Source organism: Cebidichthys violaceus, unplaced genomic scaffold, assembly GCF_023349555.1.
Source record: "Cebidichthys violaceus isolate CVI_PGR_0920_01 unplaced genomic scaffold, fCebVio1.0.p SCAF_44, whole genome shotgun sequence".
NCBI lineage: Eukaryota > Metazoa > Chordata > Actinopteri > Perciformes > Stichaeidae > Cebidichthys > Cebidichthys violaceus.
This window is the reverse complement of record NW_027176639.1, coordinates 1,359,012-1,373,706: the sequence shown is the minus strand read 5'-3', so window position 1 is coordinate 1,373,706 and position 14,695 is coordinate 1,359,012. Positions and strand designations below refer to the sequence as shown.

General features: G+C 49.4%; 2 protein-coding genes across 2 annotated transcripts in view; both read left to right on the top strand.

The window, feature by feature from the left end:
• The first annotated feature begins 50 nt into the window (after positions 1-50).
• Positions 51-4,228, top strand: LOC137886525 (arsenite methyltransferase-like). Its single transcript, XM_068729014.1, has 11 exons — positions 51-245; positions 638-686; positions 922-1,049; positions 1,163-1,313; positions 1,497-1,633; positions 1,726-1,795; positions 1,894-1,975; positions 2,056-2,187; positions 2,550-2,689; positions 2,783-2,905; positions 3,980-4,228. Exons 1-11 carry the CDS (start codon positions 229-231, stop codon positions 4,085-4,087), a joined length of 1,137 nt encoding a protein of 378 aa, XP_068585115.1. The 5' UTR covers positions 51-228; the 3' UTR covers positions 4,088-4,228.
• A 1,011-nt stretch (positions 4,229-5,239) lies between these two features.
• Positions 5,240-14,695, top strand: part of cnnm2b (cyclin and CBS domain divalent metal cation transport mediator 2b) — a 29,588-nt gene continuing 20,132 nt past the window's right edge. The window contains exon 1 of the mRNA XM_068729007.1: positions 5,240-6,862. Coding sequence (XP_068585108.1) covers positions 5,371-6,862 — 1,492 coding nt within the window. The 5' untranslated portion in view covers positions 5,240-5,370. The remainder of the gene's footprint in view (positions 6,863-14,695) is intronic.

Genomic DNA, 14,695 nt, shown 5'->3' with positions numbered 1-14,695 from the left:
AGAGGACTTCTCATGGAAGCTTATTATTACATGATCGTTGACCACAGTCACATCTGGTATCTTTGGTACCAGGGTCCAGCTGTGATTTCGGGCAATGGAGGACAGGGTGTGCCCTAAAAAAGGAAGTCATCTGTACACAGTGATGATATGAATTGTGTGCAGAGGGCAAACCATTGCTGAAAGCCTTCCTCTACGAAAGTGTGGACTTTGACTCAGTCTTCGGGGGCAATGGCTGAAGACAACAGGTAAGATAAACCCTCAAAACATGCCCCGTGTCTCCTTTATCGTCTCGTATTTGCCATGTAACGTTAGCCTTATAAATTGTAACGTTAACGTGAGACGGTAACGGTTGTTTTATAGTAACGTCAAAGTTACATTTGTGTCGTAAGACCGTGTCACTGTAAACTTGTGGAGTAAAGTTATAATCGTTCATTTGCTGTAGCTAGCCAGCGCTGTCAGTTAGCAGCTAGCAGCTAGCTAACAGTTACTGTCAGTTAGCAGCTAGCTAACAGTTACTGTCAGTTAGCAACTAGCAGTTAGCTAACGGTTACTGTCAGTTAGCAGCTAGCTAACAGTAACTGTCACGCAGCGTTTCGTGACGTTAACGTATAAAACCTTTTTTTTTTTTTTTTTAAAGTGCGTGCGTAGGAGGCTTTGTTGATACCACCGTTCACGTGGATGTCAAGGTAGAACGTGCACCACCTGTTACACTGCACGCGCCAGCATAATTGCAGTGCTTTCATTAACGTTAGCTGCAACACTGACTTGTATTAAAACTTGAGTGATGCTTTTTCAGGTGAATTCACCGACCAAAGCACAGCTTGCAAGTGTTATTACGAGTCAATTATTGCACCGCTGACTGATATCAATCCGCTTTACGGCGAGCAACCGACCACAGCTAGCGTTTCTGCTCTGAAACAGGACTACTACGGAAAGGTGCTGAAGAAAACCGAGGACCTGAAGAGCAATGCCTGCGTGGCTCCGGCCAAACCCGTCCCCGCCTTCATCCGCCAGGCTCTGAAGAAAGTGCACCCCGAAGTCACCGCCAGGTCACTGGACTGTTGTCCCACTCTCAGTTGTTGCTTCAGATGTGTTTACACCGGGAACAGACCCCTGATCCACAGATGCTTACAGTGGGTGTGCTTCTTCTTTTCCCCCTCAGGTACTATGGCTGTGGTCTGGTGGTGCCGGAGTGTTTGGAGGGCTGCAAGATACTGGACCTGGGCAGTGGAAGTGGAAGGGACTGCTACATGCTGAGTCAGCTGGTGGGCGAGAAGGGCCATGTCACTGGCATCGACATGACCGAGGACCAGGTAATGGACATCATCATCATCATCATCACATCGTGGCCACAGTAAGATGACAATGATGTATACCGAAAAATAAAAATGGCCATTTTCTTATAATAGACAAAATTCTGCTCCTCAGTATGCACGAACTGCTTAAGACTCGTACTGCAAATACAGCTGTAAATGCATCAGCGTGCTCTCCTCTAGCTTGCCGTGGCCCGGACCTACGTGGACTACCACACGAAGGAGTTTGGCTACAAGAAGCCCAACGTTAGTTTCGTGCTGGGCTACATCGAGGCCCTGACAGAAGCGGGTTTGGAAAAGAGCTCATTTGATATCATCATGTACGGAGTCATTTACTCTCTCTTTGTTTTTGTTAATCTCATGCTTTGTAATTCTAAAGAAATGAAGTTGAAAAGCTGATTTTGTGCCACAGTTCCAACTGCGTGGTGAATCTCTCTCCAGACAAGAGGAGGGTTCTGGCTGAAGCCTACAGCATGCTGAAGGTACTCTCTCTCTCTCTCTCATTAAACAACCTCATTCAACCCATTCGTCTGTGTAGCTTGATGTTCACTGCATACATTGTTGGACTGTTGATCTTTAGGACGGAGGCGAGCTGTACTTCAGTGACATCTACAGCAGTGGAAGACTAACGGAGGAAATTAAAAATCACAAAGTCCTGTGGGGTGCGTCAAATTTAATATCCTACTGCCATAAAAGCTCACAGACGCGTGGCACAATGTCACAGTGTATCTCCTGTCGGCAGGTGAGTGTATCGGTGGAGCGCTCTGGTGGAAAGATCTGCTGCAATTGGCTGAAGAAGTGGGCTTCAGCCGGCCACGGCTGGTCACAGCCAGCGACATCACGGTAGACAACAGAGAGCTGCAGGACGTTCTGGGTTTGATGCTATTTTATTATTCTATTTTTGAGAATTATGTGAGGACACCAAACTTCATGAACCAATAAGAATGACGGGTGCAATACAAACTAGCAGGACAGTGAGGGAGACGTCAGTCAGTCGAGCGTCGTTTGCTCGCGCTCACACAGAAGTCCAGTTAGCCGTGATAAGTGGAAACACCTGTGTGGCTGCACCATGTAGGGCCTGTGAGGTGTGTGCAGGTGTTACTGCGTCAGGTCGTTTGGATGAACATCAGGAGTTACTACATGCCGACTCTTTCCTCCTGAGCCGTGGATCAGCTACGTTCTGGAGATCGACCGATGCATTTCGTAATTCTTTCTTTACCTGTTCTGGCAATACAGGCGACTTCAAGTTCGTCTCTGCCACGTACCGCCTGTTCAAGGTCCCTGAAGGCAGCGCCAAGCCCTGTCGGGTCATGTATAACGGGAGCGTCACAGGGGTGGAGGACAGCTTCCAGTTTGACCGTCGATACACATTCAAGGTCTGCGCATCCCGCAGTACGTCCTCAGCTCGTGCACTTTGTTTGTTTGTTTGTTTGTTTGCCGGTGATGTCGGACGTGAGCGTGTTTCACAGGTCGATGATGTGGTGGAGGTTGACGGAGAGGTGGCCGCCATCCTGACCCGGTCCAGATTCAAGGCAGACTTCACTTTCCAGCCACCGGGAGGCCCCTGTGAGCCCCGCGGAGCCAAACCTAAGGTCGGTGTCACAAACTTAAATTCCGGGAAATGTCTTTGTGTGATTTTCCTTTGAGCACTAGAGGTCAGTGTGTTTTGGTCGTATCGGTTTCAAGTGTGTGTGAGAGAGACACACCCAGAGAGCCCCGCCGTCTAAACCGTGCACACACTGTCACACACGCATGTGTGCGCCAGGACGCATGCTGCAAGTTCTTACACACACAAACACTCGCATACCCACTCAAACATACGTACGCACACATCCACACGCACAAGGTCAAGCAGCTGTCTTGGAGTCATAACCAGACTGTGGAGTCATGCTGGGGAACCTTGAACAGGAAGAAATGTTCTCTTCTCAGCTAGTGGAATGCCATCTTATCAGTGCTCGTGGTCGTCCTGTGTGCGCACACACACACACACACACACACACACACACACACACACACACACACACACACACACTACTATATGTTGTTCAATGACTACCCAAGTCCTATTATCACTCGTGGCATTTTATTCTGCTATTGAAGGATTTCTGTTTTTGTTATTTTACAGTTTTTTGCGGAGGAAAGAAGTCTATTTTAAATGCCAGTGGTCCGGGGGTTCAGCCTTTGGACTGCCCCTCTGAGGTCAAATAGTGTCCTTTTCTCTAATCAGCACGGCTAGCTGGCGATAATAGTAATAAAAGGCCTTTGGTCTCGTTATGAAAGCGCAGCTACTGTGAAATGCTAATTTAATGAACGACCAGTGTGTGATGAACAAGACACTGATACCAGGTGTAAACATGTGTGTGAAAGCTCAGCGTACAACAACTTTTACTCTCACATAGAAACATGTGAATTAGTGTGTAATGCTAGAAATCAGAAAAAGTGAGAATTATTAATTAACTTTTCTAAATTCCTTACAAACTGTCTTGCATGGAATGATCATGCATGTAATACTTCAATAGGTGTGTGTGTGTGTGTGTGTGTGTGTGTGTGTGTGTGTGTGTGTGTGTGTGTGTGTGTGTGTGTGTGTGTGTGTGTGTGTGTGTGTGTGTGTGTGTGTGTGTTAGTAAACTCCTGCTGACTTCTACCTTGTTGAACTACCGACACAGGAAGACATTGTGGATCCTTTTGAGCTGGTCCTTCAGCTGGAGAAACCAAGTCCAGGTTCGGCCACAGGGGGGTGCTGCAGCACAAAGTCTGCTACCTGCTGCAAATGATGGAGGGAAGATACAGGCCCAGCATCATACTACATATGAATAATGAAAGATGTTCGAGTGTACCGACTTAAAGTATGCATTATGATGTGCCTTATTAACATTCTGAGATCTCAACAATTTAAATAAATCACTTACTCATCATCGTGTCTCTTATTGATGCTCTCTGCTCGTCAATCCTCCAACTGGAAAAACAGAAAAGACTGGAATTTAATTTATTTGGCTAATAAATAAGAAGATCCAAAAACTCACAGACTCCTGTGAACATAACGTTGAACAGCCACTTATGTTGTAATATAACTAATATTGATTTGTTTAGGCAGTATATCGACAGGTTTTGCATTAGTCTGAACTTCGCAGAAGTGTTCAAACTAATATCAGCAGTATTATGTTAATTATTTCTTTGTTATAGGACAATAAAAATGAATGTCGTTAATTTATGCACATATAATATTGTGGATTCTTTGCACCAGTTTTGCATGAGGTACTTTAAGTCAAGAACACGTCTTGAAGGTGCATAGATATGAAACAGTCGTCACTGATGAATACACTCCTCCTCTGAAACTATACGCTGTCGGCGATGGTTCATAACCGTGTTACCACACTCCATGGAGCCTGAAGACAAAGCTGAGGGAAAGAAAACAACTTTTCTATAATTATGCTTAATTAATCCTACAGGCCTCTTAAAGTTATTCAAATAAAACAACCTGAAGAGGAGAACTTGGTTTAACGTAGATCCACATTAAGGCACTAGCCTGTGATGGAAGGTCACAAGCTGATAGTGCTTCATTTTAATCATAATATAGATTATTATAACACCATCATGTATTGAGTGAACGCCTCTAACAGCCTCTCAACATAATGACGTCTGCATTACATTGCGCTGTAGCTCATGTTATTGTGTCTGTCTGTACTAATATGTAATCATGTACAGTCATGCTATGTGAGTTTAAAAGAAGTCGGCAGAGTCTCGTCCGTCTCTTAACATGAGGTGCACTTGTTTTGGAATTTGATTCGCCGAGGAGGCTGCGCACGCCCCGCCCCCCGGGCCAACGGGCCCCGCCGATTGGTCGCCGCCGTCGCCCGTCTCGGGGACATCAGGGGAGGCACGAGTTGGCCCGTAAGCCTGCGCTCGCGAGTCATCAGTGTCGGACACGTAGTGGGAACGAGCAGGTCCCGATGCACAAGTCACGGCAACCCTCGGCGGAGATGAAGGCGGACTCCGACTGGCTCTGATTTTTAACAGCCCGTTTCATTCAGGCGGTTGATCGCCAGTGGTTATCGATATGGCAGAGCCGTCATCCCGAGCACCCACCGCTGCAAAAATGGCGTCACTTAACCGGGTCCGAGCTTTGGCGATGCTTTTCTTAACTGTCACTGGCTGTTGTGTCGCCCCGACAAGTGGCAAGGAAGGGTCCCCCGAGGAGACCGTCATCACGGGGCTCCGACTGGAGGACACGGACGACATTTCCTTCATGGATCGGGGCTACCTGCGCGTGAGCGAGCGCTCTCGGGTGAAGTTAAGGGTGTACGGGCAGAACATCAACAACGAGACCTGGTCCAAGATTTCTTTCACGGAACACGAGCGGAGCCGGACGGTGGGGAGCCTTGACAGCAGCTCCTCCGGGGATAACCAGAGCCAGGAGGACTCGTCCAGCTCGCATCCCTGCGGCATTAGGACTTCGGATATCATTATATTGCCCAACATCGTCGTGAGTCGGAAGACGTCGGGAATAGTTGAGATCGAGGTCAAACCGCTGCGGAAGACGGAGAGGAGTAAGTCGTACTACCTATGCATCGCCACCGCGACGCCGGCCGTGGGCGGGATGCACGACCCGTGGACGGAGAACACCTGGATCTACCACGACGGGGACGACACCAAAGTGATCGTGGTGGAGGAGAAGAAGTTCCTGCTGCCCTTCTGGCTCCAGGTCATCTTCATCTCCATGCTGCTGTGCCTGTCGGGCATGTTCAGCGGGTTGAACCTGGGGCTCATGGCTCTGGACCCCATGGAGCTCCAGATAGTCCAGAACTGCGGCACGGAGAAGGAGAAGAACTACGCCAAAAAAATCGAGCCGGTCCGGAGCCAAGGGAACTACCTGCTGTGCTCGCTTCTGCTCGGGAACGTGCTGGTGAACACCACGCTGACCATCCTGCTGGACGACATCGCCGGCTCGGGGCTGATCGCGGTGGTCATGTCCACCATTGGAATAGTGATTTTTGGAGAGATCGTGCCCCAGGCCATCTGCTCCAGACACGGCCTCGCCGTCGGGGCCAACACCATCTTCCTCACCAAGTTCTTCATGCTGCTCACCTTCCCCGCCTCCTACCCGGTGAGCAAGCTGCTCGACTACCTCCTGGGACAGGAGATAGGGACCGTGTACAACCGCGAGAAGCTGCTGGAGATGCTGCGCGTCACGGACCCGTACAACGACCTGGTGAAGGAGGAGCTGAACATCATCCAGGGCGCGCTGGAGCTCCGGACTAAGACCGTGGAGGACGTGATGACGCCGCTGAGGGATTGCTTCATGATCCCCGGGGACGGCACCCTCGACTTTAACACCATGTCGGAGATCATGAAGAGCGGCTACACGCGCATCCCGGTCTTCGAGGGCGAGAGGTCCAACATAGTGGATCTGCTTTTTGTCAAGGACCTGGCGTTTGTGGACCCGGATGATTGCACCCCTCTCAAAACCATCACAAAGTTTTACAGCCACCCGTTACATTTTGTGTTCAATGACACCAAGTTGGATGCAATGCTGGAGGAGTTTAAAAAAGGTGAGACAACTAGACGTAGCGTGCACCTGTTCTGCATTTTAATATGTTGTTGTGATGCCAAACGAAGAGCTCACTTACACCTCTCCTGAGGGTCAAGGGTCAAGTGTTGGCCTTTCACCTGTCCACCCCTTGGATTTGGGAGGGTAGACAGGTGAACGATCGCAGGTAGTATTGAATGCCTGTTCTGCTCCGTCCATCAACAGGTCAAGGTGTGTGTGTGTGTGTGTGTGTGTGTGTGTGTGTGAATCTTAAATGTCTAAAGCTTTGATCTTCAGGAGTTAAAGGGGGGAGGAGAACTCGTGTCCCCTTTGATTTCACAAGAAATTCCTGATAGTGAAGGAAGAACAAAAAAGGGTTGTTTGTGCATTTCTCATCAGTAGTGAGGCGCACCTGCCACAGCCTCACTGGTCACTTCCTGTACGGAGGAGGAGGAGGAGGAGGAGGAGGAGGAGGAGGAGGTGTCGTTATCTTTCTCCATCGCTTCCATTCAGTGTTAATGTTCACACGCTCTCTCTCTCTCTCTCTCTCTCTCTCTCTCTCTCTCTCTCTCTCTCTCTCTCTCTCTCTCTCTCTCTCTCTCTCTCTCTCTCTTGCTTTCTCTCCACTTACCTTCCCCTCTCATTCAGTCTTTTTGCTCTTTCCCCTCCTCTCTGTCTCTCTCTCTCTCTCTCCCTCCCTCTCTCTCTCTCTCTCTCTCTCTCTCTCTCTCTCTCTCTCTCTCTCTCTCTCTCTCTCTCTCTCTCTCTCTCTCTCTCTCTCTCTTGCTTTCTCTCCACTTACCTTCCCCTCTCATTCAGTCTTTTTGCTCTTTCCCCTCCTCTCTGTCTCTCTCTCTCTCTCTCCCTCCCTCTCTCTCTCTCTCTCTCTCTCTCTCTCTCTGATTGGTGAATGCATTAGGACATGTGGGAATGGTGCAATGGCAGTGCTGAGGTTATCAGGTGGGGGCATCTTGTTTGAGAACCTGCTTAAATCCCTCTTTACCTCTCTTGTGCTTGCCTCTGAATGATGGTGGCGATAACTCCTTTTGTCCGGCCCTGGAATGCAGTCGTGTGGATAATGAATAACAGCCTCTAACACCCTCGAGCCCCCCATGTGTGTGTGTGTGTGTGTGTGTGTGTGTGTGTGTGTATGCGCATGGCGTTTGAGAACGATGTTTACCTCACCCGCGGTCTACCTGATGTGTTGCGTTGCCCTCCCCCCTCCACGCTGTTGCCTCTGACTTAAGTTGCTCCTCACAGCTGGGTGTAGCGTTGGTGCTGGTCCGGTCTACCTCGAGGCCCGGAGATGCGGCGACCCGGTGTTCCACGGCTACACCTGTACAGCCACCGATCCACCAGTACTTCAAATACGAGGGGGAAAGCATTGCGTTACTTTAAGAGGATTAATTGGGAGGAAAACAGAGCAAATCATTGAGCTCCATTACCAGAAAGTAGGTGTAGATCTCCATGCCAAATTAGCATTGCATAATAAACAAGTTGGGGGGGGGGGTTGTTTTCATCACAGTCGACTATTTACAGACTAGCAGCAGGAAACAACAGTTCTGTTGACCTTATCGATCCGTTTGAGTGTTACAGAAGAGCACTGAGACGTGTTTCTGGTGCGTTGATACAGAAGCATTATCACCACACATGATCCTCTCAGTATCTCTCGCCTCACTGGACTGTGAACATCTGCCGGCTGACGTGTTGTCTTTGAACGTGGCTGATCTTGACCTGCGAGGACCGAGCGGCGAGAACAGAGCAGAAGGAAGAACCAGAAGTGGACGACGCGTTGAATCCAACCCGTTTGAGACTCTGAAGCAGTGAGACCCGTGAGGGATGCTGTGAACGGATCACGACGTGTTTGTCTTTTGGTTTGAACAGAAGTAAACTATGATGAGGTGTCAGTGCTGGACTTCAGCTTCGTTACTCTTACAGGAAGCGGAGCGAGTAACGTAGACTCTCTTCAATCTGCCTCCAGGTGGTTTTGGTTTTGGCCCGTCTGCATCCGGTCTCGTCCCCTCTCTCCTCTGGGGTTCTGTTCTGTAGATGTAATCAATGTGTTCCACAGGTATGCAGCATGTTGTTGCATAACGGTAGCAGAACTTGTGTTCTCCGAGTCGTGTGGCTCTGACTCTAGTCTGACACGTGTTGAACAACAGCCTGAAGTCACTAAAAAGCACTTTTTTTTTAATTTCCTCCCACTTGAAGACAAATTCGCGGCGCGTTCAGCATCACACTGGCAGCACAGTTCATACAGGTCCAGTCCGGGGGCGGAGTGTTTCTGCGGCTGGCCCTGCGCCAGAAGGGAATTCGCCGTCATAAGAAACTAGTGTGTGTGTGTGTGTGTGTGTGTGTGTGTGTGTGTGTGTGTGTGTGTGTGGTGGTGGTGGTGGGGGGGGGGGGGGGGGCTACGGGGTCAAAGTTTCCCGTCAATCTGGCTCTGGTCTCAGCGCACGCTCAGTTCAAAGTGCTTTGTATTGTAAGTCACTGTTAATTAATTTGATGACGCTTGCGGAGCTGCATGGTCGTCTGAAGTCTTGTTACAGAAAAAAAAACAACCAAAAGACAAAAGTCTGTTTTTAGAGACCGGGTCGCAGCTTTGGGTGTAGACCTTCTGGTGGTTTCTCTTCATGCTTCTACACAACGCTCATCCAGGTGTACGATCTGCTCCGAGGTCACGCCGATTCAAAGTTTAAAACAGGAATGGTTCAGTAGTGACCATGAACATTTATAATAAAATGCCGATCCCAACTGTGAGCACGTTACGAATCCCAGACCCAGACCCAGACCCAGACCCGGACCCGGACCCGGACCCTAGGTCAGGGGTTGCAGTGAGACTCACGCGGGAGCTTTTGTAATCCAGGCGGACACCCGTCTGGAAACTTCTGACCTGCTTCATTAATTGCTCTCCCGTCTGCGATTGCAACAATTAGCGTCACCCGGGGGCTGCCTGTCAAGCTGCAGGTTTACCTCTTAATGAGTGGGTCACTGTGGGCCGTGTGGGACCGAAAGCAAGCGAGCGGTGGAGTCAGAAGCAGGAATGTAGATGCCCCTCTGACTCCGTGATATTCCTGAAAGTGAACATTACTCACTCGCTCACTCGCCCCCATGCGGTGCGGCCAGCCTTGTGAGAGGAGGAAGGTCTCTACTGTAGGGATGTTTGGAGAGCTCAAATCCGGTTATGTGTGCTCTCTGCCCCCCCCCCCCCAAGTTAGGCAAGGGGAGGCCACTTGCCTAACTTGAATATGGGAGTCCAGAGGTGGAGCTGGAACTTGACCCAACTAGAGGCAAGAAGAACCTTCTATCCCCAACTGTGTCTCTCTGCTTTGCTATCAAAGACGCACTAAACCTGCCGTCTTTTTGGTGTAGTCGTCCTGCTCGTCTCTCTGTTAAAGGCTCCAGCTGAAGCCATGTTTGTGTGCATGTGTCTCACAGCCCAGGGTACACATGCTCCACTGTTGCAGGGTAAGGTCCCCCGCGTAACGGAGCCTACATGAGGCCCGGCACGTCTTGAACTAGTTCCCTGATTGCCGCAATATAGGCCAATCTATGCTTAATTCAGATTCAGCAGCCTTCACGGTCTCTTTGTCTTGAAGCGAAACTTTTTTTTTTTTTTTTTTACTCCGTCGGGCAAGCGGCGTTATTCTCTCTGGATGTTTTGTGCAGAGCGTGTAGCATAGCGTAGCGAATGTCTAGAAATTGTGTGTGTTTGCCCGGTAACCCTTGGTGCTAATGCTGCTGGGATTAAATGGCGTCGTGTTGGTAAGAACACTGAATGCTTCCTGATGAGGGACTCCCCTTTGAACTCAGCAAGGCTCCTCCTGCACAGCCTGCTCGACTAATTACCTCCAATCAAAGGTTGTCTGCATTTCACCAAACTCTACGGTACAGGAGGCGGCGTTTGTCCAGTCACCTGAGCTGCCTTTTGGGACTGAAGCCTCGACTGGTTTATGAAGATATATACATATTTAAAATAGATAATTAGCATCATGTAAGTGAGTGTTTGTTGTTATTATAATACGATACGTTAAGAGAGGAGAGCTGCTGTTGTAGAAACCTGTTGCTTGGTAACTTTTCCTCTGTTGTACTTTAAAGGACCACCTGTTGTTTTGCATCGTTTAGCTCATTATGCTACAAATCATGAATACTTTATACTTCTGCCAAAACTCCCTCTTTCTTTTTCTACAAAGCATTGCAGAGACTTGAAACCCTCCTGGAGGTACTGTAGGCGATCCATCACAGCTGAAGCGTCTTTGCTTTTTCGTCTCAGTCGATTTCGATCTTTATTCGTGCAGCGATGTTGGGATTCAGAGCCTTTTATTCCAGTCATCTGTCAAAGTGAAGTCATTCATCTCTTTTGTTTTTCACCGTCGGAGAACATCTCACTACCTCTGTCTGATGTCTGATGTCGGCTTTTAAAATCCAAACCCAAACAGCTGTTTCATCAGCAGAACTTCGACACATAATTCAGGCGATGAAACCTTCACTCTGATGGATTTTTGTCGCGTTGAATGGAATGTAAAACATGGCAGCAGGAATGTAAAGGTGACGCTGTGTGTATCTATGTTGTTACATCCATTAACACATATGGAGAACGGGATGCTTATGACGTCGTAGGGTTTGCTCAACAGAGAAGGTCCACATGTGACGTAATCACCACATCTGCTCCATGTGACGAGTGTCCGGCTGCGGCGTGATTGGAGTGACTTTGCGGTTTGACTTTTGTGTGATTTAGATAGCGTCTGGGTTGAACTCTGGGGTTTGTTGTGCTAAAGACTGGCTTCTGAATTGGCCTACATTCTTCAGATTCTGGTACAACATGGAGTAGGCTGTTAAGACCCGATTAGTACAACAGTTGAGGAGTGTGAATCCAGGCGCAGTGCGTTCCCAAAGCCTGTCTGATCCTGCATTATGACTTTTACTTTACGTGTGTTTTCTCCCCCATGTACTTGGTATTTAACACAAACACACCGTTGGTTTGCCGTTCGGTGATGCGCTGCGGTAGCTGCGGTCCAGTCTTCGGGTGGCTGCACCGCTACGTCACGCTGCTCTTCGCTGTATTGTATGTTCGCCCACGATCTCCGCTCACTCGCCTCAAACCTGTGAGCGACCCAACAAAAGGTCCAGCAGAAGCTACAAAGTGCTGCCGTCTTCAAAAGAAAAAGCACAACAACAGGGTCCCTTCATTGAAGACGACGTGTTTAGGAAACCTCACTTTGAAGAGCAAATGGTATGAACTTCTTTCATGGAGGACTTTTGATCCAGACCTTTGTGATCCGGCCTCCTCGGCTCAGTGATGCATCAAAAGGCCGCTTACAGTGGAGCTACAAAGGCTACTGAAGTAGAGCGCATTAGACCCAGAAAGGGATTCATCTGAGGTACTTATTGCAGCACATGTACACTGGTCTATCTGTCCACAGAGACCACGACACGTCGCCTCACTGCTGGGCTCCTCAGCGGCTCTCTTCTCTTCTTCAGCGTCGGTGATGATTCCTGAAGGAAAGGCTTCGGAGCTTCTTTTTTGTTGGTTTTGTTGTGGATGTAGTTAAGGAGCCGAGTCTGCTTCCAGCACATGTTGCCAAGGATCTGTAGCCATGCACTACTGAGGAAAATGTGTTATTACGCAATCGAGAATGCAACCACCCCCTCCCACCCACCCCCCACGCTCCTTTTAATAAGCTGTTTCCCAAAACAGAGATCACACTGCACCGAGGCGTAAACAGATTATTTAGACTTTATAACTGACACGGTAGAACTATTACCATAATGGCAGACTAAGAAGTGCCGTGTAAAGGACCGGGTCAGCGCTTCTGTCTGACTGGAGGTCTGACTAGAGGTCTGACTAGAGGTCTGCGTTGATCACGTTACGGGTCTGTCCCTTCGGGTTGGTGGTCTCCGGCTGTGAGGGACCCTTTGCTGATTGATCGGTCCAAGAAGTTAATGGCAGATCTCTCAGCGCTCACGGGAAATACAGTTAAGAATGCAACGGAAAGGACTCATCAAAGACCCTCTGGCAGACGTAAAGCTCCCTCCGTCATGTGTAGAGTCATCACCACGAGCACCTGAGGTGTCTTCAGTAGAAGCCTCTTCTCTTCTGCGTCTGGTGAGGAGAAGAAGTTTGCAGTCGTGTTTGTTTTGACTGCCGTCACGTCGTTAAGATGTTATCGCGGTAATGTGGGCGTTCTGATGAAATGAAGGGAGGTTGCTGCTGTTAGTGTCGCTGTGTGATGATCAGCAGGAGGAGGATGATGGTGGTGATGATGATGATGATGATGGTGACCCGCCGTGCTGCAGCGAGGGCTGAAGCTCCTCTCTGAATGTCGGGTTCCTCACAGTGACGGTCGGTCGCTGAGCTGCAGAGGTTCAGTGAGACGAGGAGGGAGATGAAAGTCATCCATTTTGATTTACTGGCTTCTGGAACTAAAGCTGCTGCCGTCAAACAGCGAGTGTTCTGCGGCGTCGATATTTAATTTATTCTTCAAACCGAGCCGTTCTTCTCTTCCCACAGATGGTTTTCTCTGCATTTGCACCGGTCTGTACGCGTCCACGGCTATACATCTATAGAGCTTCTCCTCACTTTGACTGGCAGAAGGGAAACTAAGGCCCTTTCAGGCCGAGCCTCGGAGAGAAAGCCCTCCAGCTCGGTCAGCCTAGTAAGCAGGCTCTGTGCAGCTCACTCGGGGAAGCAGAGCCACTTGCTTGTGCAGCGAGCGGTCCCATCCCCCTCCTCCCACATTCCCTCTCTCCCACTTCTCTCCATATTGTCCTCTTGCCCATTTCCCTCAGTGTTATAAATTACAAACGACACAAACCTCCAGGCCTAATGCCCTGCCGTGGACGCCTTCCAAGCTGCACTTTTTGGAGAGCCAAGAGGCTGGCTTCATTGATAACACCGGGCACACTGTCCAGTCTCTCCATTTACTTGCAGGAGGGAAAAAGCCCAAGACGGGCCCTTCACAGGCCCGAAAGACACCGGCGCTCTTTAGAATCAGCTGATGGAAGCCTGCTTTTCGGAGGCTTCGGCAGCGCTTCATTTCAGCCGTAAGACACGTCGATAACAAATCAAAGGACAAGGAGAGCTGAGCAGCAGCTTAGCCTCCCTCTTATGATGCCCGATGGTTTCATTATTCGTGGGAGTTCATGGGTTTAAGGAAACGTTTGGACATTTGGAAAATTCTCTTCTTGTTTTGTGAGAAATGTGCAGCAGTCTGAAGTCATTTCATGCCAAGACAAATCCACCTACGACCCCGGTGATGAATATCTCTGTATTAAGAATACATACCGGCCGTCATGCGATCGCTGTCTGACAGCTCTTTCCACTGACGTCGCAGAACAACGGGTGCATTTGCTGCTTTCACTTTACAAATAGCTCCACTCTGCAGACATTCCAGCGACTCCACGACTCTCTGAAATGCACCGCTCCAGTTTGATGTCACCGCCGTCCGACTGTTACACAAAGAACGGCAATGAAACGGAGACTCCACAAAGTGTCCCGTCGGCTCCTTTAATGATCCGATTCACATGTTTGCTCTTCCACGTGATGAGAGACGTTTCTTATGTAAGGCTAAACTGGGAAAAAGCACTTTGAATACGTCTCCATTCAGACAGACTCAGATCTGCAGGCTCAGCTCTGTTGTCAACACACAGGGCCGAGCTCTTCTCTCGGTGCTCCGGCTCTTTCTCTGCCTCTCTGGTGTCTCCCAGCTAACAGCACAGGGGGGGGGGGGGGCTGCTAGTAGCCCCACTATGGTCTGCAGGCCCCTGCCACTGCTCCAGCTGACCCTCCAGGCTCAAAAAACCCCTCCACCCCGTCCACAGCTGACCCTCCAGCTTGAATTATTATTCCTGTCCT

Excerpts from the sequence above, each read along its gene's own strand:
- LOC137886525 (XM_068729014.1), top strand. Across the intron at positions 1,634-1,725 it reads AGCTCATTTGATATCATCAT|TTCCAACTGCGTGGTGAATC; the intron begins GTACGGAGTCAT and ends TTTGTGCCACAG. Across the intron at positions 2,690-2,782 it reads ACCGTCGATACACATTCAAG|GTCGATGATGTGGTGGAGGT; the intron begins GTCTGCGCATCC and ends CGTGTTTCACAG.